Genomic DNA, 25,431 nt, shown 5'->3' with positions numbered 1-25,431 from the left:
ATATCCTCTACTCTTACCGGCCATGTTTCACTGCCATAAAGTAGGACGGAACGAACTGCTGCACAGTAAACACGTCCTTTGGTTGATAGACGGATATCTCGCCTACGCCATAAATGACGCAAGTTGGCAAAAGCTAGTCGAGCCTTCTGTATCCGTGCTGAGATTTCGTCACACACCAAACCACAAGGGCTGATGAGACTTCCAAGATAAGTGAAGCGGTCGACACACTCAACTACTTCACGTTTATCCAGCAAAACAAAAAATCCAAAATTTATGTATGTGTTCATCAACAAAATCATGAACTGAAGACTCAATTATTGTGCTGGTAAGCGGTTCATAAAGGCTAACTTATTAACTGCACTAGCAACAATTTACGAATATGTACAACCTCCACCGTAGTTTTCGAAGAGAAACTTTGACAGGCCTACCACTGAGAAAGATCTATGTGCTGACTGTTATTAGAAAACCAACTGTCTACATAGTATTAAACTCATGAACAAACGCAAATTCAAATGTTGAAACTTGCAACAGCTTCTACCTTAAATACGTAACGTTGTCTGGAAAGACGACAAAAACTCTAAAAATAAATCTGATAAGTCTACCAATTGATCCGATTCCCTAGCCGCCTTTAGTGATTTCAGATTAAATCTAAGTGACAATACAAGAGAAAAGGCGCGAAGTAGGAAAATGCTTTACTCAAATTCCAGGTATGTACAGGAAATCGTGTGCATTTATGTCACTTGGCATAACCTTGTCCAGAAAATTCTAGAAGCACAGTAGCTATATTAGTAGAAAAGTAAATACTCTGTCGAAAAAGAGACGTGGTCTGTCATCGTTCCAGAAGCCTCGAAGAGACTTCTATCCATTGAGCCATGGTATATAAGGTCGGGACCCAGGCGTTCATTAAGAATTATTAATATTTGGGAAACATGCAACCCAATATACATCTAGAAATCAAAGAATCATACTGAAACTGCGATTAGACGGCTGGTACTGATTGATTTAGCATCAGAATATAGTCCAACGAGGTTCTCCCGGTTATATAACAGAACTCGTCCGGATTTACTGAGAGGTCTGTTTAACGACTTCGTTTCATGGTAGATATCAGGTGTGCAAACATCAGATATTTATTCATACATGATTAGCCATAAAAGGTTTGACGAGGAAATTCCGGTGGTTATTTCTCTAGAAATAGTTAAGAAAATGGATATGCTCAATGAACAAACAATGCCTTATCGCGTTCAGTGACAAGGAAACAATTATATGACTGGTGTCGTCAATAAGTTTACAACCAACTACAATGAATATTACAACCCTGATCTTAAATTATGATTAAGGAAGAGAAACAAGTCTAGCATAAGAATCTTTGTATGTATGTAGTGGTGATCTCGACATAATTTGCCTGAAAGTTTATGTAGCAAGACTATCATATACGCAGATTGTGTCTGCTCGCATCGTTACTATATAAAGATAAATACGAAGCACCATAGGAAGTTTGGTAAGATGCATTTTCCCTAAATAAATGGTATTTCAACTGAGCTCCTTGTCCGTGATCTCAATGGTTCACAAAAAATAATTATATTTTTGTTATATCCCAATGAGTTTACCTTATCTATGTATATATAAAGTTTGTTGCAGAAATTCAAAGTGGGATGTTGAGAAATCTATGATTACCACGGTATTTGATCTCGTACCAACCAGCATCATAACTTATTTAGCCATTCAAACCACGAATGACCTACATGTTTGAAGTATTTATACAATGAAGAAGAGTATTATAAAACATATTTAAATGCTATAGATATAAGATTGTAAACAATAAAATGTATGACCAGTGTGTAGATGAATATAGTAAAATGAAATATTACGATATTATAACATGTACTAGAGTTCAGAAAAAAGCCGGAAAAGAGTACTACATAAAAATAATTGGAACAGAGAACGGTCAATAAACTTTTACTTGGAATTCTAGTAAATTTACCAATCAAGTACGAAACTACATAATTATACACAAATTCGAAACCGAACGTGAAAAAATTCAGGGCTGAATATTACATTTTCAAGGGAAGATTCAAGTGAGGGTATAGCTATTTTCAACCAAGCTTAACATTCAATAGCTGGTCAATATAGCTTCTACACAAACTCGGTGATTTATGGATTCTCAAGAAAGCTGCAGGTAATGTGACATCTAGAGGATTATATGAAGATGGAGTTTAGTAAACTTTGCTTCAACTGTGAATGTGGGTGAAGACTATTAATATTAATTGAGTTACAAAACCAGTTATACAAGCAAAGGAGATTCTGAGAGTTAATTGATTCAAATAACGCCATTGCAGTAACTCAATGATCTGAACCCATTTACATTAAATTGCGATAAATAAACAATGCTTATCACAATACACACTTATAGTTATGTAGTCCGTTACATATATTACGAGATCGATCACTTATGGATCTTCAATAATTTTAAAATCAATGAAACTTCTTGTTGTTTCAGTACATTTGTGACAACAGCTGGTAAGTTTTAACGTAAACCAGGTACAAATGAGTATTGCATCAGTATGACTTAGATCAAAAGCTAGCGACTTCATGAACTAATACTATGGTTTGGCCGCTTCTACCTTTTCTCTAACCTTTTACTGCGTTACCAAACATTGGTCATTGAGGTACCCGGACGGTTAGGCTCACATAATACATAATAGAAAAAGTATATTTGTCCTAATGAGAAGAGAATTAGATTTTTGACGTTTCGAGACCTAGTGTGAGCCACTTTAGAGAAAAAAATAAACAAGTTGTTTACAAGTATGTCCTCATGGTTTGTTTATACATATGCGGTTCTAATCCACAATATGGGAAATCTCAATATTTTAAAGTAAACTAACACAATTTTAAATAGTACAAAGTACATAATGGAGAATGTTTTCTTAGTTTGGTCAAAATTAAAATAGGTCGGATCACGTTCATACTGTCACTTCAGTCAAGTCGTTTTTATTCTGTAGGTGATCTAGGTGTGAATTTGTTAGTTGGAAAGAAAATTGCAATATTTGTAATGTAGAAGAAAGGTTAGGAACATTTGTATGTTTGTTACTGGTGTGAAGTTCAAACATAAATGTGTGGATTTATTTGAACAAATGATCTACGCTAAATGGATTGTTTGGCCTTCTTTTGTATGAAGTGAATTATGGTTTACTAGGTATGGAAAATTTCAGGCATTTCAGTTTATTAATAATTGGAAAATCTTTTCGAATTATTTTGATATTAATGTTAATTTTATGGTTGTTAAAAATAACATATACTGCTATTGCTAATTTGATTTTTCATATCTACAGTATTATTTGCAGGTCCTTTCGTGTAGCTTACATGTTCTTTGGCACAATTCACAACTTTATGAGAAGACTCTTCAATATAGAATGGATCACAATCTATAAATCCTAGTCTGTATGGGAGTAATAGGGATTTCGATGCATCTGAAGATGATTAATAGAATGTCACTATATATATTCATACAGTGTAGCTATTACGTAACAAGGTTATACATATTTATATTTCTTTTATCATAAGCTTTCATTTCACCTATTGGCAATTGTTATACAATTTACCATTCTTAATTTATTTCCAATCTATTACTTACAGTCTCGTATACTCACAGCCACTTTTAGCTTGATCTTGTATAACTATTAATTTTCATTTTATAGTGTGATGCGGCCTGGTCTGCTTGTATGTAAACTACGTATGTCTGAAACTTATTATTCATACAGTAGTGGCGAATATTATGTTCTGGACTCGACGGCCAAGGCTAGGCGAAAATCTATTACATCGAAGATTGAAAAGGATTCATAGTTGATTCAAGACCGCTGGTACTGGTTGACGTGTCACTGGTTTAACACAGAGATCACATAATATCTTTGTTGTTCCGTTCGTATTATTTAAACTTGGATTAATTTTGATTTGGTTATTTATTTATTCTATGAAGTGGCTTACACTAAGTCACGAAACGTCAGAAAATCTAATTTTTCTACTCATTGATATATTACAAATATATCATTTATTTATAGCAATCTACCCAATGCTCAATTTACTCAAAATTATCAAGTCAAACCTTGGCGATTTTGTCACGTGGTAACTGACAGGGGCAAAAATGATAACTTTTATTCGAATTCAAGCATCTCGAAGTGTTCTTCATTTTATGGAAATTGTTCATTGTGTAATCTTAGGATTCTTTTTTGGTTTTTCTGTCGCGCCATGACGTTGTGAAATAATCAAAATACCAACTTATGATAGTTTATTCCATTTATTACTATTAAACCAAAGAACATTTTGTTTGTATATTGTGAATAATATATGTAGGAAAATTATTGAATTATAAGATGCTGATAACATTTTTGTTTTTCTTTAATTAACGTAATCTTTGATACCCGTCTAAAACAGTCTAGAACCAAAGAGATTTTTGGATGGAGTGGGAGCTTTCTAAATTGATAAATAAATTCCCAGTTCATATGAAAATTATTTTCAAAAGTGAACCCAGTGAACTAACAGTTTTAGACTGTTCAGATTAAAGGAATTGAAATGGAAAACCAGATCTTATGGTGAGAATATAATTAATAGATGACATTTGAGCGATGCTTAAGTGACCTTGGGAATACCCACCTAATTGCTAAGGTTAGAAGATGGTTATAAGTTGGTGGGAGGAATTAGGGTTTCGAGTTAGCTAAATAGAGTTTTCACCACGAAATGGCATACAACATAATGTGAAAATTCTATCTAACCATATGGACAAATACATCTCGCGCAAAAAGCTAACATGTACTATATTTAATTTCATAGGCTGGTCCATAGATTATAGTCTTGCCCATCTGTCATTTAGCCGTAAGCTTAGAAATTTAAATCGATATAATTATTTCAACTTGCCACATACACTCGATGCAAAACTCTTTTCGGAGTACTTAATCAATGTCACAGATTTCAAATAACTGAAATTCAGTGAAGAAACCGTCTTAGTTGCAGAGTGCAGGTATGTTTAAGATCTAATTATTTACTTCGGAAAACTAAATACTGTAAGAGAAAAAATGTTCAGGTATGTCAAAACGGTAAGAAATTATGTACAGAAATAGACATATCTATACATTTCATATACAGAAGTTAAAATCATTTGAGAGTTGGTTATTTGGCTGTTGTGACTTTTAGCTCGGCAAAACTATCACTTAACTTATTTGCCAATCGGAACACGACTTATACAATCTCAGCACTGTGCCACTCCAATGACGTATCGACCGGTATGTACAACCTAGCGTCCTTATTGATCTTTTTCCGCTTAGTCCTGCCAGTTCAGTCCAGAACACCAATACCAGCTCCCATTATACGAATCATTTATTTCAAACATACTTGGTTTATAAACGAGCCAAACAGAAAACAACACACCACAAAATCAGACCTAAAAGTGGCTGTGATTGTGGAAGATGGTAACTAATAAACTGGGCATAACTTAAGAACAGTTAATCGTATCATTATAGTTTATAGGTCAAAATGAAGCTTATAATAAGAGGAATATAAATATACATAATCTAGCTACCGAACAGTTATACAATCAATCTATATATATATATATATATATATATATATATATATATATATATATATATATATATATATATATATATATATATATATATATATATATATATATATAATATTAGTCCACTAATTGTTCTCAGAAGTTACTAATAAATAAAACTTCACTAGGAAATAACAGTGGTTATAGCGACTGACTTACTATCATCAATATCTCATTTGATAATATAAATTTTTCTAAGTCATTTGTGTCACAGATGATATATCGTATTGAATATTTCAGCAGATAATTAACATACCTCTTTGTGGATGCCAAACTTTCAATTAAATAATTTTATATTGGTTAACCTGAAATAAAAAATTACCATAAATATGTTACTAAAATTTAAAAACAAGTATCAACAATAATTTTCAAGAAAAATACAACAGGATCCAAAAAGAAGGAGGCACTATTCTAATCAGTCACTGAATCCTAGTTTGATTAATTATGCTATAATATGTTATTTATATCAGCGTCATAGAGGAATGACTTTTTAATTACTAAAATGAAGAGAAGTAACATTCATTGATTGGTAATATACAATGATACGATGTCTCTTAGTGATGGCTAGTCACGAGATCTAATTACTAGTTGAAGCCTCTGAGTGATTTTAAATCAAATAAACCCTTGACCAGATGACTGATTTTTCGTGTAATAGCATGCTTATATTAATACCAAAAAGTAACCATGATGAAGCGTTACACGGGATTAGAGGAAATTAATTTGTGGGTCACTCACGTTTCAGTCAATTAGAAGTTTATTATTAGATTCGTGGGTGTCGTAACAGTCAGTGTTGTTTCAATGAATTTCAGACAGGGAAGAAAATAATTTCAATGTGACTGCTACAAAGTCTTAGTCCAGGGATTTTTTTCGAATACCTCCGAAAACCTAACATAGACAGTAGTGTAAAACATTTGAATCATTTAAATCAGAGATGGAACAACCTTGCCAGTTGAAGCGAAAATGAATTTAGCCATTACATTAGATAGAAAATACTGAAATATTTTGAATCAATATACTGACATGTACTATCTAGCGAAACTAACCTGAGTACAATACCGCCACCAGTGTAATTCATCTCCATCCGTCAATTAGATAGGGATAGATAATAATTAGGAAGAATCCTTCTTATCGTATTATACAGTACAGACCCTAGATTTCTACCAGTTAGTTCACATTCGTACATAAAAACACCTGTTGACATCAAAGACGTGGAAAATTATTTTTCTTAGATTGAGAACTAGTTTTTCGATTAATCGTATAATTCAATCGATGTTATATGTTTGAAGAATATATTTAGGCCGTTGTCAGAATGCAGGTCAATTGGTTCCATTTAAAGAGCGTGATTGACTGCTTTATTATAAGAAAACAGAGCAGTAGGAAATTAAAATACGGTCCAAATGCTTTGAATTTTTACAAATGTGAAGACTTATTCATGAGTTCCTTACTTCTGAGCGATCTTGCACGTCACATTGAATGCTATTTGACAGTAAAACATATAAACATGCATGAGATAAAAAATTGCGCGGTTTTTTAAATTAGCACATTTTCACGCTGAAATCAGCTCAATGCTACCCAAAGAGCAGAGACAGAATTGTAAAAAAAATTACTCCAGACGACGATATGTACAGTTTTGATTTATTCCCATTGGCGCATTCCTAACAATGAAGGATGTTGTTTCTATTAAGAGTATGAGCAAGAATACCGAATTTGTTTGCAATTCCTTAGTTCAATACATTTGACTGAAATGTTTCGAATAAGAAATGATAGCTTTTTATTTGTAAGTTAGGGAATAGAAATAAAGAACATTGGAAAATTGCCCGTATAGTAATTTTAGAATAATCTAAATGTTTTTATCATCTGATTTTAAAAAAAATTTAAATATTAATAAATTGGGAATGTATGCTACTTATGTTCTCCGAATACGTATTTGAGGTTATTTTCGACAAGTCGTAGATTATCACCCCATGGTGTTTAGGGAAAGTGAAATATAGTGGGTTAGGTTACTCGATTTTTTGACTATATTCAAAGAACCCAATATTTCAAGTGATTATTCATTCTGTGTAATAAATTCAGTAGAAAGAGGTCTTTTATAATTTCTTGAATGCAGTACATATAAATTGTTAGAAAATGCAGATACTGCATTCAACATCTATGTTCAGAAACTCAAATACTGGTTATTTAGTCATAAAACAGCATTTAGAATTTTTCCTTCACTTTGTCTAGAAATAGTTGAGTATGTCAGGAGATTTCACCACCAAAATCAAATATGATATCGCAGATTACAACAAGATTATCCTGTTATCTGAGAGAAAAAGAGTGGGTAATGAAATCAATCACATGTAAAGTGAATGAAAAATAGACACCAAAATTTATAGTAACGGACATACTAGTTATCCGGAAATGATAAAACACTAGTTTGACAGTCAATACATTAAATTTATTTGGACTTTCAACTTAAGGAAATCGTTAACTGACAAACCAACAGTTTAATGAACCCAAAATTGATTTATTTTGTAGATCTCCATAAATTGTCAAGAAATACAACAATCGATTACTGAATTCATAAAAGACGTGAAAATTTAGTATAAAAAATATATGACTTTACTAAGCAACTTAAGCTTCTGAAGTTACACCTACAGTAAGATATTGTCTACATTGTATTGCGGAATGTACTTGTGACTAATACATTAGATTATTTGGGATTTTTTCCAACCACAAGGACTCCAGTAACCTTTATTTGAGAAAAAGTCCGTGAAACCAATGTATAAAACAGTTCAAAAGAATTGAGCTAAAAAGTACGCAAAATGTTTCTGTTGAATTCATATACATTAAATCTTAAATACCCAGTTATCTGAAAGTTATGAAATATCATACAGAAGAGATGAATTAAGGATTGAGCTGAAGATGATAGAAGTGATGCTATGAAATGTCTTATTGAGTAAAGGGTAAGGTCGAAATCTAACATTTTGGGTGTAATTTATGGGTACAAAATTACACATTCGAAATATCAAACCAGTAATTTACTACTTATTTTAATCACCCTAGTGATGTGTAGCGTGCAGTACATATTTACTCCATCCAGAAAGAGATTATTGACAACAGTTTTTTTTATACGAAGAAACAAATATAGTACAAAAAAATGAAACTGAAAAGCAAACTTAAAAGTTGAATATATACTTACAAATTCAACGACTACGAATCCATTTGAACAATAATAAGTCTACCTAATAAATGGAAGAAAAACTGGGCACTGAAACAAAGATCAATTGTTGTTTAAAAATAAGTCAAAACGCTGGTGTTTAGCAAGAACAAAAACTAAATCACAATAAAAAATAAAATGTAGTAGAGGTAGTCAATTAATAAAGTGACACATGGATTAATAGAACCATAGGGTGACGTCACTTACTAGCGAGAATAAATGCATCAGATTTTTCAGTTCATTTATCCACATGTTACTTGATAAAGCCATAAACATTAAAACGTCTCAATTATTTTTTTAAATACATGTCAATGCAGCACTTAAGGACATTTTTGTTTCACAGTTACCTAGAAACTTCTTTTAGTTGAATGACTGCATGCACATCACAGTTCAATAACGTGGGTGACAGCATACGAATCTATTACATTTTTAGATTTTGGACAGTAATTCTCATATAATCACATGCCGTAAGTTGGATCTTTGCCAAAAAAATGAGAGTGAAATATGAACTTATGGTTCTTTACACGAAAAATCAATGCATCTTACCATATAGGTCAACAGAGACATAAGACTTTAGCTTCTTTTATGATCGTTATTTTCTCACCATGAATTTGAGCGATCGATAACAAATAAAGAAAATTTTAAACTTTATAAGCACTCCACTATTAAACCTAGATTTCATACAATGTCTACGACCAAAACTGATTTATTTTTTTATTCTACTGAAACTTAAATAAAAGATTTTAAAGTGTTTTAGTTAACTATGAACTAAAAGAATTATGAATACCCAAAGTCCTAACCAGTGACACACGTTAGGGAAGCGGATTTATAAGTTTCTGTTTTGCTGGCTAGGTGTACTGGAAGGCTTTGAGTTTATTTCTAACCTATTTATTCTTTTCTCGAGTTCATTGAACTGAGTTACAAGCTTATTGTAAAACAATACTTTGAACTCATTACACAGAAATGAATTTATAAAACGGGAGTTAAGAGAGAAATTTTTTAGCCCTAGTGGAATTATTATGTTGGAATTGCGTTCTCTGAATTAACAGTTGTATTCATAAAGCTTTTGCTCTCTTCTTTGAAATCATCAGTGCGAACTTCAGATAGAACACATAATTCAACCAACGCCTGTCTGAACGCGCAGTGTTGTCCAGCAAAGTAGTAAGGGGTGAGCAGGAAGATATTATCGGTCACACCAAGACGTAACATCAGTCAGTGAAGTCATTAATTATTGGTCTAGCCTGTGAAGGTAGATGCAGACTTCCTGGAAAGTGGGTAGCACAATGCGATAAATCAATGATTGGAACGTCAGCTGTAGTGTTGCACTGAAATCTAGACAGTCAGAAGTAGAAAAAATGTGTTGATATCACAAAAGTTTATTTTCATTAAATACATCCTTAAGCCTAGATGAGATGAATGATTGAATACTATGTAAGCAACAGTATTGCAACACGCAATACATCAGTGAATATACGAATGCATTGACAAACCTAAAACTTGTTACTCGCACATACAAAACTTGAATTTATAAGCTTACAGATGAGTTACTTGGTTGGTTGAAATGTTACTAATAAAGTCTTTGTGATCAGAGAATAAAATAGATTAAAAATGAGTTTTTTTAGAAATAGTCTTCATGCTAAATGAGCCACAATAAAGTGTTAACTGCCCATGTTGTTAAGATCCGAAATTTTGACATTTAAGGTGATGGAAGTAGATTAAAATGCACCGTATATGAAAACGATTCAGTTGAAATTAATTGAACTATAAAGTTTGTTTATATGAAAAAGTACGTGGTCTGTTTATTTTTTTGACTGTTAGCGAATTAGAAGAAACAAGCTTTAGCGAGACACAATTACAACAGCTAGTTATATTACCGACATCTTGACGTAAATTTTGATTGCTTTTAAAATATATAAACTTTTCTCGCTATATTTATGACTACATAAACGAAAATGTTGATGCATTGAGTAAAATACAATTTTATACAACCAGTAGTATGAATCCAACCTTGAATATCCAATCAAAATGCGCATAATTACTCGAAATGACGCGACAATCAGAAATTTTGAGTTAATAGCGAGGAAGGCATGGTACAGTGATAGATATATTTCATAAACTCTAATCAAGTGATAACCTTTAATAATAGAGATGTTATTTAAAAAATGCTTTTTTTCATTGTGATTAGCAACTTTATATCTACATTAAAATCCTACGGGTCCTTATTTCGCACTTCAGTAGACATCTATGACCGTTCGTTTCACACATTTTTCATCAACTTATATTTACTATTCTGATTTACGACTAAATTTGTTTCAATTAAAATAAGTTTGCTTGAAGATGACAATCGACTGATATTGCAGTATTAGGGATATACATGTTTAGCACTAGAGATTCTCAAGTCTTTTGAGAAAATTAAAAGTGCAGAACGGAATATAGAAGAAGCTTTTATGAATCCCAAACCAAGTTTTTAACATTGTTTAGCTAATTAAAACCTGAAGATAAGGTTAATTTATGAACGCAAGAAAAGTATGGACTGTCATACAAATATACTAGCGATAAGGAGCGATAGGTGGGAACAAAATATACTCTCGTATTAAAGCCTGAAACAGTAGGCTTATAGGTAGGTTAGTTTGAATATCAAAATTATTGGAGCCGGTCATTTGAAGATGTCAGGACTCTTCAAGAGACTAGTTGGTCTGGTTAGAAAAAAAACTTGCATAAAAGAAATCCAAAAAGTCAATAAGCAAAACAACCAAACTCTAACATTCATATTTGCAAGTGTTCGGTGAAAACGTTTAAATAAATTCGACGGGATATAAACATTCGTATTTTAAATTTACGTAAAAGTTAGATAATAAGGAAACTAGAAAACAGATAATTTTTAAGGACAAACTGATGAAAACGTTAACCAAATATAACGTAAGGTGAGATAAGTACATAAAATAAGTCCTGTTGATTCAACTCATTGAATAACTCAATTTTTGAATTTTTAGTAGGATTTACATTGGATGTTTCTACCTACAATATTTCAACCCTTATACAATAAAAAACAATTGAAATAATATCAGGTTTAAATTTTAGAAATATTTTGTAAATAGGATTCAAATAATCAATAACAAAGAAAATGAACAGATCTTTGAAACTATTACTTCCTTAAAACTAAAGTTGTTCGAAAAGATAATATTCTGGGAAATCAGCAATCACTTTATATAAAACAGTAAACCTTCAATAGCAGGCGACCCAATGAAACTAAGAAGAAAATTATAAACCTGTTAAAACTTTGGTCAGGTTCTAGTGAATTCTTGTCATAGCGTAAATATTGGTTAAATCAGAAAAGCTTTAATTTAAATCATCGTATGTTTAGAAATCATTTTCAATACCAATCATAGTGCATGTCAATTTAAGTATTTTACATTTTAGCAGTTGACAAACAAACAGTGCACACCAATACTATACAGCCTTGCATCTGGATATGACCTTGAAAACCAATAGATCTACTTTCAACGAGTATAACTTGAAAAAGTACGCACATTAATATATTGGTGGTTTTGCTATAAAATGAAAATCTAAATATTTCTGAACCATAGATTCCCTTTGACCATAAATTTCAAATAATTTACAAGATTGTATTAAGAAAATAAAATCCGATATGTAGATGAAATAACGATTCCTCGAGAAGATAAATTTCAAGCGTTAAGCTTTTATAAATATGTGACATGAAAGTGTGATCAGTTTTTGGTTTCCATTGCAGTCTAAAAGACAAGGAGGAATTTCCAGCAACAATATAATCTCGAACAATGAATCATACCGTAATATTTAGTAAATACTGACATGACTGAAATTAAAACAGACACTGAAAAGAACTCGAAAACTTTCCAAGATTTAAGATATAAGCAGTGATTACATTTGCATGTTTGCGTATGGATTATAAAAGTCAGTCTTCATTAATTTTTTTAAAAATATCAGGATCAGAAACAGTAAGACAGTCTTAATGTAGTTAAAACAAACACATAACCAGCTCTTTTTGTGCATGTCCAACAGTTGCACCACAAATAGAGAGTATCAGCACATTTCATTACCTAGTAAGAAATGTGATTATCTCTTTGAGACGTTTAGGATAATATATTAAATGATTTAGGCTTATGTACTCAACTACCTCACATTATATGAAAAAATTGTACCTAAGAATATATAAACATGTGAATTACTGTTACGAAATGCTAACTAAGCTCGGCATACAATTAATTATATTTCAAAACATGCTCAATTAGCATGATTTAGATGTACTCAATGTTTTGAGACAGCGCACTTTTAATGAACGCACTACCCATTCAATGTCATTTGCCAAAGGTAAGTAGTTTTTCAAACTTTCCCGATTAGCATTTGAAACTGGAAGAACGGCTTAAAAACTTTAACGCTAGCTATTAGATACTTATCATGGTTCATTTATTCAGTTTTATAATGATAGTAGATACACAATTTTACTTAACACAAAACATTGGTACAAAGGGGCTACAAATATATAAGCGCCATAATGAAAATGAGGTTGTGAAGAAAAGGATAGACGAGTACAATAAAAAGACAAAAATGAATAGAAATCAGTGTGAGATTCAAAATAACTATTATAATATGGGAGAAGCAGTTTGGTTAAGCAAAATGCAACGAAAACAGATAATCTCAGTCAAAGACGTTTCTCACAATTGTATGAGTAATACGCATCAAAGGGTGGATAGATACCATTATTGTTATTACTATATAGTCTGTGTGCGGGACAGGTAACTGTCTGGGCCACTCACCGAGCCTTAGATCTTACGAAAAAGCGATAGGAAATTTAGTTTTAATTCGGTTTAGTAAACACAAAAATCTAGACTGTCAGAAGACCAGTTTTCTGTTGAAAAGTTATTGAAGCAGTAAAACGACTAGGCGCTAACCTCGACCATAAGGTTTTTGAATATTCAAAGCGCCCAACTTGTACAAAGGACGGAAATGGGGTTGTTCTATAGGCATACACAACTAAGGATGATTGGTTTATCATATCTTTACGGTCATGAATTACTAACTAGAAAAAGGTTAACGATAAAGCTAAATTCAAACGGTGCAAACACATATTTACACTGGGAATAGTATTTGTACATAGGGCAACAATGAGTAGAATCTGAAGAGGACATCGAAAAAACCTGGAAACGCAAGAAATTCAATCAGTAGCTACATTTGACAGTTATTTTATACTTCGAGAAAAAGTGGATAAAATATGCTGCATACACACGCATAACATGAATAGTGAAGTTTAACTTCAACAGTTATGTGAACAAAGCTGCACCATATCCAATGAAAAATGACCACGGTAAAATAAATCCTAGAAACTGTAACGACTGTAGTGCGATATATCAAATGCGACCCTCACTACTATCCGGAAAGCTATTTATGAATTTATTAGTTGCACAATGTATAAAAAGCTAATAACATAGGGATAAGAGTTTATACAAATGTATATCGTAACTTATTCGTGATTTCAACTTGAGTATATCTCATATAAAGACCATATTCAACAACGGTTGGAGAACAAAAACTATGTAAAACAGTAGGCAACGGGATATTCAAGCACTTAGAAACTAACTGATATACATAACGACCTTGATTTTTATTTGTGATTGACACCATAACAATACTAATATAAAGTAACAACTAACAAACATTTTTAGATAACAGACATCGTTTAGTGCGAAATTTTTTAATGAAATAGCTCAAAAAAGATGAATTATTACCGTCAGTGTTGCAACATAGAAAACCTTAAAATGAAACTAGTTTCTCTATAAGCAAACATGATAAACATGGTAGGGGCTCCGCTTTTCATGATGTAAAAAAATGAAAGGAGAGATATAACAGAAAAACTTGTCGACTATTTCCTAGTTCAAGAAAAATATTTTTTGACAAAGGGCAATAAGAAATAAATGTTAAATATTGATAAATCATGTACTGTTCATAGAATTAGTCCTGTGAGGAGAAAGAGAAGACCCGTAATTACTAACTAAATCTCTTGATTTCGACGTGATCAGAGCTGATAGATAAGAACATCAAACATAAATTTTACAAAGGTTTTCATTGAACGGATTTGATGTGACCAACCTGATATCACTAAGTGGATATCCAAAATTGAAAATCGAAATTGAGATTTCATCTTCGATCTCATCTCACTTGCCAAATAACATGGAAGAACAAAAGACATACTGTTGTAGCGCTTTGCATCACAACCTGAGGGATAAAAGGTAACGAAATTTGAGTGGTGTGCCATAAATTCACGTTATGAAAAAGTGACCTGTGTAGAGTTCGTGGAGAACTGATGTCAAAATCATCATATAGCCATTACTTAATTAGTTTAAGCCCGGACCGACAAAAGTCTCGTATTTTTACGTGGTATATATCAGCTGCAACACGTTAGGTATAGACGACAGTCTAGTTCCTCAACGAGCACATCACTATTTAGATAGTAACAGTATCACTGCGTCGTTGAAACAGCAGCTCAATTTATTTTCACACATAAAGATTGGTACAAAGGGGTACCAAATACGGATGATCAATTTAACTGAAAAGTAAAAATATTTCTCTACCTTAATCATCTAATAAGAATAGAGAGGTGAATCCTTTATCAAGATCTGTAGTTCTATTTTAGGACTATTTTTAAATCAAACAAAGGAGAATTATAGTTCAATTTACGTCTATCTACAGTATTTTTAGTGGCCAGATAATCAAAGGTAAGACTCTTCTGATGGTAGGCAACAGTTGTAAACTGCCTGAGTAGTAATGTAGTAGGGCTTAGTGACAACCCTTATGTCGTCTTTAATGCAGACGACAAGAATTAGAGGTTATTTTACCAGAAATTAAAATTAGCCCGCTGGGTGTAAACAAGAATAAAATGATTCTATTTAACATGCACATTTGAAGTGCAGATCTGGTGTGTACCTAAGAGGTAAAAATGGTTATTCGGTAGTTATTTCAGAAGTATATCCATCATATAAGGGAAAAGTAATAATCAAATTTTACCGTCGTTGTTTAACTACCTTTATTGTTTCCCAGGGAAATTACGAGAATGTCGACCGTCTTTTAAGAAATGATGTCATAAGACATTCTTTTTAATTTATTAGTACACAAATTTTTAGGTCAGGAAGTGACTTAAGTTATTTGCATACCAAGTCAACTCCGAAGTCCGTTTTACCATGAAAACTCACGACGGCCTGTATGTGAGAAATCTATTGCAGAGTACTGCATTTCGATGCTGTTCCCGGTAATATATGAATTATAGTGTGCGATAGTGAAGAAAAAAAGATTAAACGATTAGCAATTGTTAATTTCCTGAGTCCTTACATTTTTCTAAACATCCAACAATGTTAGTATATTAACATTGATGCCTGACTTGTAAACTGAGAGTGATATTAATCTGCGATCCCGGAATGGTACTCACAGGATGGTATTTAGACAAAAAATCCTGATGATTGAACTAATGAATTCCATGCCATTGACATTACCACAAATTTAGAGTAGTCGAACTATAGAAAGGCACCTTATGGAACAAAGTCAAAAGTGTTATGAATATTTAGAAAAATTAAGATGGTTCGTTGGAATAAGTAATCATCTACCAAATAATCTAATATCGCTGAAAACAGGTTGCAAATTTACATGTTTGAGAATGCTGGTTATTTTTCTCTTCAAACGACGGAGACAAACTCCTGACTGGTAAACAGTAGGACTGTCTTTACATATCTAGTCACCAAATTATGGGACCATACTCAAATTCTAATTTGTTTTTTCAGAGAGACAGTCAGTACTTCTAGCTCTCGCACAACAGATGTGACTTGACGTTGACCACAAAAGTTACTTTAGATTACTGCATTAAAATAATACTATCAGGTTAAAGCAAACGGAGTCAGAAATGAAAAGGTTGTCCAAACAGATATTTAAAACTTTAATAAAAAGCCCTGTTACGTAACGCGATACTACAAAAATATACAATTATTTGTAATATGACTTATATCAACTACATGTGACTAGAACAGTAGTTCATGGCAAACAGCAGACCACATACTCTACATGACGATAAAAGAACTCAAAATAAAAAAGGTGAAATTCTGAAAATAAACGGGTTGACTCTATTGATAAATGAACAATTTTTGGTTAGAAACCACATTATTTTATTGTATTTTATCTTATGAAGCAAATAAATCAGTTGTAATTGATACAGATAGACTATAATAAATCTATACAAAGAGGAAAAACAAAACACATTGAGTGGAGAAAGTTAAAAAGGTAATTTGAAATAATAAAATGTGTTGGTGAGAACAAGGTAACATTTAACTCTTGGACAATCGATGCTAGTCAAAAAAGAAATTGAGCATTTACTGATTCAGACTCAATATAGGCAGTAACTCCCAAACAATGCTGGAATGAGAAAAACATATTCAGTTTTCGGATTTACAATTTAAATGAACAAAAGGGGTTGGAAAAATACCGACATATAAACTAAAGAAGAGTTGTGTAAATCAATTGTTTGTAAATGCGGATGATAGGAGACATTTTCTTGGAAAATATTTTGGTCATATGGTAACAAATATAAAAATGCAACGAATTGTTTCTTACTGGGTGCTTGGACATTTGAAGACATTCAGCATTCCCAACGGCGACAAGGATCAAACAAATTTGTAAGCATTATTCTGGTTATTTTCTCGTATATTCAGATTCGGCAAACTCAAGTGTGTAACTGATTACTGCAATCTCACCAGATGAAAATACAAGCTAATTTAATGAAATTATTTTATTATTTATTCATTTAAACTCAGACCAACATCTGATTCACTAAGATTGTTACGGTGTGATTACCTGCTACTTTAAAAACTCGATCTCATCGTTTTGCAAAAGTACTTTCTGACAAATACGCAAGTTTGAACAACTTCCCCGACAGCACCGAAGTGCACTGACGTTGGACATAAGGCCGATTGCTTAGCAGGATACGAAATAGTAAGAAGCATAGTACTTCTCGAGTCCTCCTACTCTTGGATAATAATAATTTACAATAGCTAACTAAAGGAAAGTTAAACAATTCACATGGTTTGAAATATTAAATTATATGATTGAAAACCGGAGCGAACGTATTCACTCCAGATCTTTCTGTAAATAAATAACACTTCAGATCTGTCAAATAATTTATTTTCAGCATTCTTAAGTTAAATTTTTGCATAGTATTTTAACTCTCAGTTTCTTTTTCTTGTTGTGTTTACATGAATTAACAACTGAAGCTGTTGGGTATTAGTGTCAGTTCTTACATTTTGACTGATTGATACATTTTTGTGCTATATAGCTAGGTATTGGACTCGGTCACGCCAAAACTAATCCAGTTAAACGTTGACAATTCAAGAACACTTTAGATTAAGTTGTCAATAAATGTGAATGGTATGTGCACATTCAGTAAAGCCCGAGTTACCTTTGCTAAAGTTAAGTTTTTCTTCATCTAATGAATTGATAGTATTTTCAGGTGGTACAGACAAAGCAGCACCTTCGATCTTCAGAAATTAAACTTCCAAACGAAAGTAAACCCAAGTTTGTTCAAATGAATGACTGAGACCACGTCAAGCGTAGTTTGATGATATTTGGAATCCAAATCCAGTATGAAGTCTTACATGATACATAGCTAAAATACTTTTTCTACAAAGAACATTTGCTTTGATTGCAACCACAGGTCATCTCATCATGAAAAAAAACTAATCGCTACAAACACTCACTGAACAGATCCCCATAGTAATATATCTAAACACAAACTTGGGGTATGTGTAAAATATAAGTGTGGGATTTCTGTGATATCACTGTAGATCTCGAAGAACTATGCATAATTATCGCGTCCATGAAGGTTTTTACTGAGAAAAATCGGATTTTACTATATCAGACCATTGATGATGTTATTAAACTAAAACAATAACGAAAGAAACATAAGACTGATATCGAATAATTATGAATATGACAGTCTTCTCTGAGCTAACTTATATATGCAGACCCACGAACACGTTGCAGAACGCAGCTGAAATGGTGGCATATATAGTTAAAGAAATTACGCTACGCAGTTATGGAGAAGAAAACCTATAGCAATCCCTTATAGAAAGTAATTTTTTAGTCATTGGGTAAAAGTAATGGGTTGGTACGAAGTTATCAACTAGAACAGGGAACTGAGTTGTTTGTCATAATTTCTTAACTAGTAGTGTTTACAAGGAAATTTTAGCTACGTTCAGTTTTGTGTGCACTCACCTAAACTTAACAGAAGCACAAGTAGAGTCACTTTTTCATGAGGTTATTTTGCATTATCAATCGAGAACGGTTTTGTAAAATTACTAATAATAATCTACTAATGTTAATTAGAAAGTGTTCTTTAAAATGGAGTGATATGTATCAAGAATGCTTAAACTAACAACTCTATCGTCGTTTTTTCCCTGGAAATTGTGATAATTTTATTAGGACACAAACCGTACGTTAATTAAATACGGGAATAAAATTTATCGTGTAAGTCTAAGAATTTGTCCGTCTCACTCTACAAATTGTGGATTTCACGAAATTAGAGATGCAATACCATGAATGCACTCCAACCATTGTAAAGAAAAGATGAGATCGCTTCTAAAACATAGATACTAAGCTATCTTAGTCGCAGTTATGAATCTAAATAGATGAATATTCAAGCACGTGACATCCAGCTAAAGCTTAACGTATATTATGATACTGACTACCACTTATTTTAAATTGTTACTGTTACGAGCCTTGAACGAGAAATGAAGTGCAAGAAAATGCTAATATAATTGATTTGAGACTGGATGTTAAGTTGGGTAGTATGGACTTCTGGGTAGCCAAATGAATGAAAAATCAAATTTCATCATATTGCTCTGTACATTTCAATTAGCAACATTTCGACAGTAATTATCTGGCCTTTTGTGTCAGCTTACGCTACGGACAGATTATGGCGAATTTAGTAAACTAGTGCGACAAAATCGTAGAAGACTTAAAGAATGATTTTGCAGGTGTACAGACAAAGACTAGGAAAAAAACCATTAAGAAACTTTATTTTGGACCTTTTTTGTCCAGCAGATAGGAAGTATATGTTTAGTTTGAAACTGAGCTTAAATCTTAAAATACTTCCTTCCAAATGAATTTTGTATCAATCACGAAAAAGAACTTAACCACCTACAAAAAAGCTTTGACGAGGGTTTGTTTATGTAAATATCTGGGTTAGAGGTAAAATCTTATTGGAATTTACAAGCTGTGCTTATGCGCTGGTTGACAACCAAGGCCATTTGTGAAGGTGAAAAGTATAAACAAGACAGACTTGACAGATCTGAAGTCCGTAAGTAAATGTTGGTCATCAAACTAATTGCTACCTTACTTTAAGAGTACACTCACAGTTACATATTTGTGTACCTGTCTTCGAGACACTAGTGATACAACCTGCTTGAGCAAACCAAAATAGATGGGAGATTAACAAGCAGGGCAAAGGAGCAGCATTTTGAATATTTATCACTAAGTAAATATTAATACATCAGATAGTGAAATTATGGTGGACAAACGTAAAATGCCGGTAGACTTCCAAATAATTTCTCAATGTCAGACTAACAAAAAACGTGAGAGTCAGAGTGGAAATCCTAGTTTTCTTGAACTCTTGGTTTGCTTTCTAGATTTTTATATATGGCGCTTGAGTAAGAGGTAATTACTAGCAGTAGAAAAACTGCATTAACTACGCTAATGAACACTGCAAGTGGATTGAATTGATGAACAGGACTTAAGCGTATGGCATTCAAAAACAATGGTATTTTAATCGTTGAGTAAATCTCTTAGTTTTGGATGTTCTAACAAATCAGTGTCAATCGTTTTTGTTTCAACTGAGTCGTATTTAGCACTAAAAGGGGCAAGAGGTCTTCGTATATGTACACCTTCTGTGTACGAAGATTTGGCAAGTTCTTTGTTTTAGTATTCAGTAACTGTCGCTCGGAAGCATATTGCGAATGATAACAGGAAAAATGTGATGACAAGTCTTGTTGACACACAAATTGATGTTTACATCACTGAACTAATCTCAATTACGTCCACAGTAACCAAGTATGTCATCAGAGTACCAGGAAGAAAATCAGCTGTTTAGACAAAAATTAAACGTAAAAGTAGAAAGTCGATGACAGTCGTTGAGATATAAACACTCCCAAAAGCACATCTTGAAATATTACTGTAGGAAAAAGTTGATTGTCTAGAAACCAGATGTCTTAAATAAGACACAGAACATTCACTATTGGAATGGGTGATCTTAAGAAAGCGATATAGCATGCCCCAGTAACTGAGAGCAATAGTCCAATAAAGTCAAATCAGAAGAACGTAAATACTAACTACATGGATGTTTAGTCTTCTACTAGTCTGATTATATGGGACTCAAAAAAGTAGCAGCATTTATAGTCGACAAAACATCATGCTCGTGAATCTGCTATCCAGTATGTACTGGAAGCAGTGTTAAATGAATCAAGTTTGGCAAGCCAGTTGGTAAAACTCCATCGAGATTTCAGGAACTGTTGAGTAGCACGAAGAACAGGTATACTACTAAATAGTGTACACAATGTTCATGACTAGAACTCGTATATCCACCTAAACCTGCTGCTTGATGTATGTACAAAAAAAGGGGCCTTCATTCAGTTAGACTTCAGTTTGGTGGGGAAAAATCTTGAAAAACCAAGGTTTTCAAGTAGTTATGCCCTGGAAGCCTATACTTCCAAGTTATTTTTCAATGATAGGTATGAGACCTAACGCGAGCGATTCCACGGGTCACGACGTCTGTGGACTCTACATTTAGAATCACGGTATATATTTCTGTACTGGTAGGGTCATTATTCGTACTATATTGTACTTTAGACTTAATATATATGATGTTCAACGAACCCATTTCTTTCCATCCAAATATTTTGGTTACCCAAGATCGATTCAATGGTCTAAAATCTAGTAAATCGCCGGGTCGTGGTTGAATACACCCACATTGCCATATTCCTCTCGACCACTGGCAGAACTAACCAATACGTTGCTCTTCTGAACTCAATTTCCGAGTGATTGTGAGTGTTGAAGCTAGATGGACTAATAAGCATGGAACTAACGACTAACTACAAAATTGCCAGTCTAACTGGCAGTGGTTGGTACTACAAAAAAATACTCAGGAATAATTTGCTCATATACGTAGAATCATTAAGTTTTAACACCAGATTAACAAGGAATTCGTAATTTAGACCCACTTGACTAACCTGATCACTGAGAGGACTGAACAGCTCACTGTGCCTGTGGACCCAATATTCCTAGATCTTGCCAAACCATCCGACGTGTACAGAAGCTTACCAACTTCAGAATAACATGTACAGCAAAAGATGGGATAAGAAACTTCCTTTTCATAAAAGATTGAGAGTAAATGGAACAGTATCTGAATGGAAAAACGTGCTTCAAGGTAATACTTAAGGTACCCAATTATTTCCACTGTCAATGAACTACGAAAACTGATTAAGCCATCGCGCCTTTGTTGAATATATAAAGATTTACAGACTAATGAACAATGATGATAATTACCCTGATCGTCTATCAGATTTAGATAGATTATGAGTTTATTATAAACTCGGGGCCCAAAGATTTGATATAACTTACAATCGCAACAGCAAAAAGCCTACGAGCAATTGTATATCATGATTACGAAACAGTTGCACACTACGATGAAGTAGCTAGTAGTTTTTGCGTGCTACGATTAGTCCAGTACTTCCAAATATTTCGTTCCATTTATGTGAGAACACTTAGACTACTGCACTGAAGCAGCTAGCCCATATCCTATTACGGATGCTGACATTTAAGTGTATTCAATAGGTGGGCATGAATGTGGTAACTGATTTTTCAAACTACCATAACGAGCGACTAAAACTACCTTATTTTTTAATCGCAAAACGTAAGGTTTAGACAATATGTATCTTTAATAATGATCTGAAGGTTAACATCTTTTTATTCTTTCTAGGACGAATCATCGAGGTCAAAATGTGTAACAACCGCGACCGAACGCAGAGTGGGAACCTGTATTTTCCACCGAGTGGTAAATAATTGGAATGCCCTACCTGAACTGAAATTAGGTCAATCGGTGAAGAAACTGGACCTCCGTAGGAATAATTATGCAAACATGAACAAACGTCACTTGACATTCTTTAATACTGAGCTACCAATAAGACCTGATAAAACCACCCAGAATGGAATTTGAGGGTTCATTTTACGAGTTAGTTATTCTTGATATGAGTGCTAAAATCTGATCATTAACCGAGTTTGTAATAAAAAATACTATGAAACAAACTAGACGATTCAGTACTACTTGTAAGTAGTTTAGGAACATTTGTATACTAGCTAGCACTATAACGAAACAGCTAGTACATTACAAAACTAACTTTTGAAACTAATTAACTGACTGCGCAAGTCACAGTAGTACCAGTGGGGACTTTGTGTACTTTGAAGTGTGATACAACTAACGGAATAGTGGTTGATAATCCAGCAACCACTGTCCGCACTGCATTTACATGGCGATGTGATTAAGCGAAGGAAATTGGGTTTGAATCAGCAGCGTATACAAAGCCTTTCATGTTAATCAACATTAAACCAGATTACCGAGACCCAAGCAAGAAAATCTACGGAGGATCTCTGACGCATGAACTATCGAGAAACGCATAAATGCAACAAGACTTTATGAAAGTCAGTGAAACATAAAATTTACTTATTTACAGCAGAGTAGATATTACGACTTAACCTTACAAGTTGGAGATGGATGGGAAATTAGTTTTATGTATTAAAATTGGCATTGTATGGATATTTCCAGATACTGACAGTCTGCACTTTACCGGTCCTGTTAAAATAAGGAAACGACGATCTCAAAATTTAGTTGAGTTAAAAACATGTAATTCCACGGGTATTATTCCAATTAACTTTACTACTCATTGAGGCAAGATATAATCACACGCATGACAGTATTAAAGTTAGCTAACAAACCTATTTCAAGTAAAAAAGGCGAAGTATCCATAATTAGGATATTGACAGAGGTATTATGGTATTTATTTAGTGAATTTAACAAGTTTAATTTTATCATTACATATTTAGACAGTACTACAGACAAGCAGTTAGATAATTTAAGCAAATTTTTTTTACCGAGTTTAGTGGTATTTGATTGGCGAAGACAAACATGAAATGCACCTCTGGCTTCATTGTCATTATTGATTATTTTTGATGACGGAGCCTCATGGTCAAATTAGTTATTTACCCGAAATTATTGTGATCATTATTGATTCCTGGACGCGCGTAGGGATGGCCTCGGCCTCGTCCGCGAGGTTCTGGGATGCTGACTTTTCCCCAAGTGTCGTCTTGTCCTAGATTAAAAATTTAGACCTCAATTAAACCCGCAAAGAGCTGCACAAAATAGGGGAAAAAGCGAAGCTACCCGACCTACCATAGTTCGTTCCGAAATCTTCAAAAACATGGGAATTGAACTCATTCTGCTCATACAGAGTTATTGGAGGGTAGGCAACGGTATTCACATCATTAGCAAACACCTCGGAAGCAACAGGAACTGGTGGTTGGATAGCAACACCGTTCTTGGCAACACCTCTGCCTATCCAAGGCTTACCTCGACCACGGAAAGGAAGCTGCACTGGAGGTGCAGCGAAGGGAGCTTGAAGTGGTGGTGGTGGCGGACCGCGCAAAGGGGGACGGATATTTCTGACGGAAACATTCCTTCCGGCCACGGGCAAAGGCTGATTTTGCTGGACCCACTGTTGAGCTGTGGGTTCTGTTTGCTCCTATAACCGTACATAACTTTGAAAACATCAACTCACTGGTAGCATGATTTTCCTTACTTCCGCTAATGCATGGGCTAACCGATAACATGATTCCGAGGGTGGACCTAAACTATCAACTTGAAGGTGCAGCTTTTGCTTGAGGTGCTGATATTTCGGATCACCATTGGAAAGGAGCTGCTTTTCCTTAGCGTCATCTCTTAGACTGCCAGCACCTAAGATCGCCATTTTTGTTTTGGTGGTTTCTTGCACTGCTCTCAGTGTCTGACCTCCCGGACCAAGAAGTTTCCCAACGAAATTAATAGCAGGATATTGTGCCTGAGGAATTTCTATTTTTGCCCTCACTTTTACAGGTTTGTTGCTGACCAAGTCAAATGAGTCCGCAATGCCGCCACGCAGACGGAAGAGTTCTGAAAAAAATCAGTCTTTGGAAGCAAATCATACCATTTTCTGCCAAAGAGTACAAAGCAGGAAATGCACTGCTATCCAAGTTTTGTAGTTCACGCACTAAAGCTTCAACCGTCGCCGACTGTTCTGGTCGCAGTTCGCCAATCTTCATTTCTGATGAAAATACTTTACTATGGCCGACCTTCAAAGTGTTAAACAACGGGTACGATGTCCAATAATGTCGCTACACATAGGCATGATACAACATTTGTCTCTGATATCGTGTGGTGACATCAAATGTCTGATACATGAGTCAGCCTTGTGGAAAATAAGTTTGCTGCGGAAAGGCTGACGCGGAAAGACTAATTAGATCATCT

General features: G+C 33.7%; 2 protein-coding genes across 3 annotated transcripts in view; one reads left to right on the top strand and one right to left on the bottom strand.

Moving 5' to 3' along the window:
- XKR6_2 (XK- protein 6) overlaps positions 1-5,579 on the top strand; it is a 24,234-nt gene extending 18,655 nt beyond the window's left edge. Inside the window, exons 5-6 of the mRNA XM_051210832.1 lie at positions 3,330-3,857; positions 4,056-5,579. The gene's annotated coding sequence lies outside the window, so the exon portion shown is untranslated. The remainder of the gene's footprint in view (positions 1-3,329; positions 3,858-4,055) is intronic.
- On the bottom strand, positions 162-25,431 carry KHDRBS2_2 (KH domain-containing, RNA-binding, signal transduction-associated protein 2). Of its 2 annotated transcripts, XM_051210831.1 has the most exons (8): positions 25,112-25,431; positions 24,707-25,077; positions 24,322-24,670; positions 24,024-24,241; positions 8,793-22,199; positions 6,655-6,961; positions 5,771-5,916; positions 162-1,185 (listed from the first exon to the last, which is right to left on the bottom strand). In XM_051210831.1, exons 1-4 carry the CDS (start codon positions 25,224-25,226, stop codon positions 24,132-24,134), a joined length of 945 nt encoding a protein of 314 aa, XP_051070851.1. In that variant the 5' UTR covers positions 25,227-25,431; the 3' UTR covers positions 162-1,185; positions 5,771-5,916; positions 6,655-6,961; positions 8,793-22,199; positions 24,024-24,131. The 2 variants fall into 2 exon arrangements, with proteins under 2 accessions (XP_051070851.1, XP_051070850.1); XM_051210830.1 differs by having other exon boundaries at positions 6,655-24,670.

Source organism: Schistosoma haematobium, chromosome ZW, assembly GCF_000699445.3.
Source record: "Schistosoma haematobium chromosome ZW, whole genome shotgun sequence".
Taxonomy (NCBI): domain Eukaryota; kingdom Metazoa; phylum Platyhelminthes; class Trematoda; order Strigeidida; family Schistosomatidae; genus Schistosoma; species Schistosoma haematobium.
Note: the sequence above shows the minus strand (reverse complement) of the source record. Positions and strands in the feature narration are given on the sequence as shown.

Coding starts and splice junctions, on each gene's coding strand:
- KHDRBS2_2 (XM_051210831.1), bottom strand. CDS start 25,226: ATGAAGATTGGCGAACTGCGACCAGAACAGTCGGCGACGGTTGAAGCT. Junction 25,078..25,111: donor GTACTCTTTGGCAGAAAATG/GTATGATTTGCT, acceptor GATTTTTTTCAG/AACTCTTCCGTCTGCGTGGC. Junction 24,242..24,321: donor AGATTTCGGAACGAACTATG/GTAGGTCGGGTA, acceptor TTTTTAATCTAG/GACAAGACGACACTTGGGGA.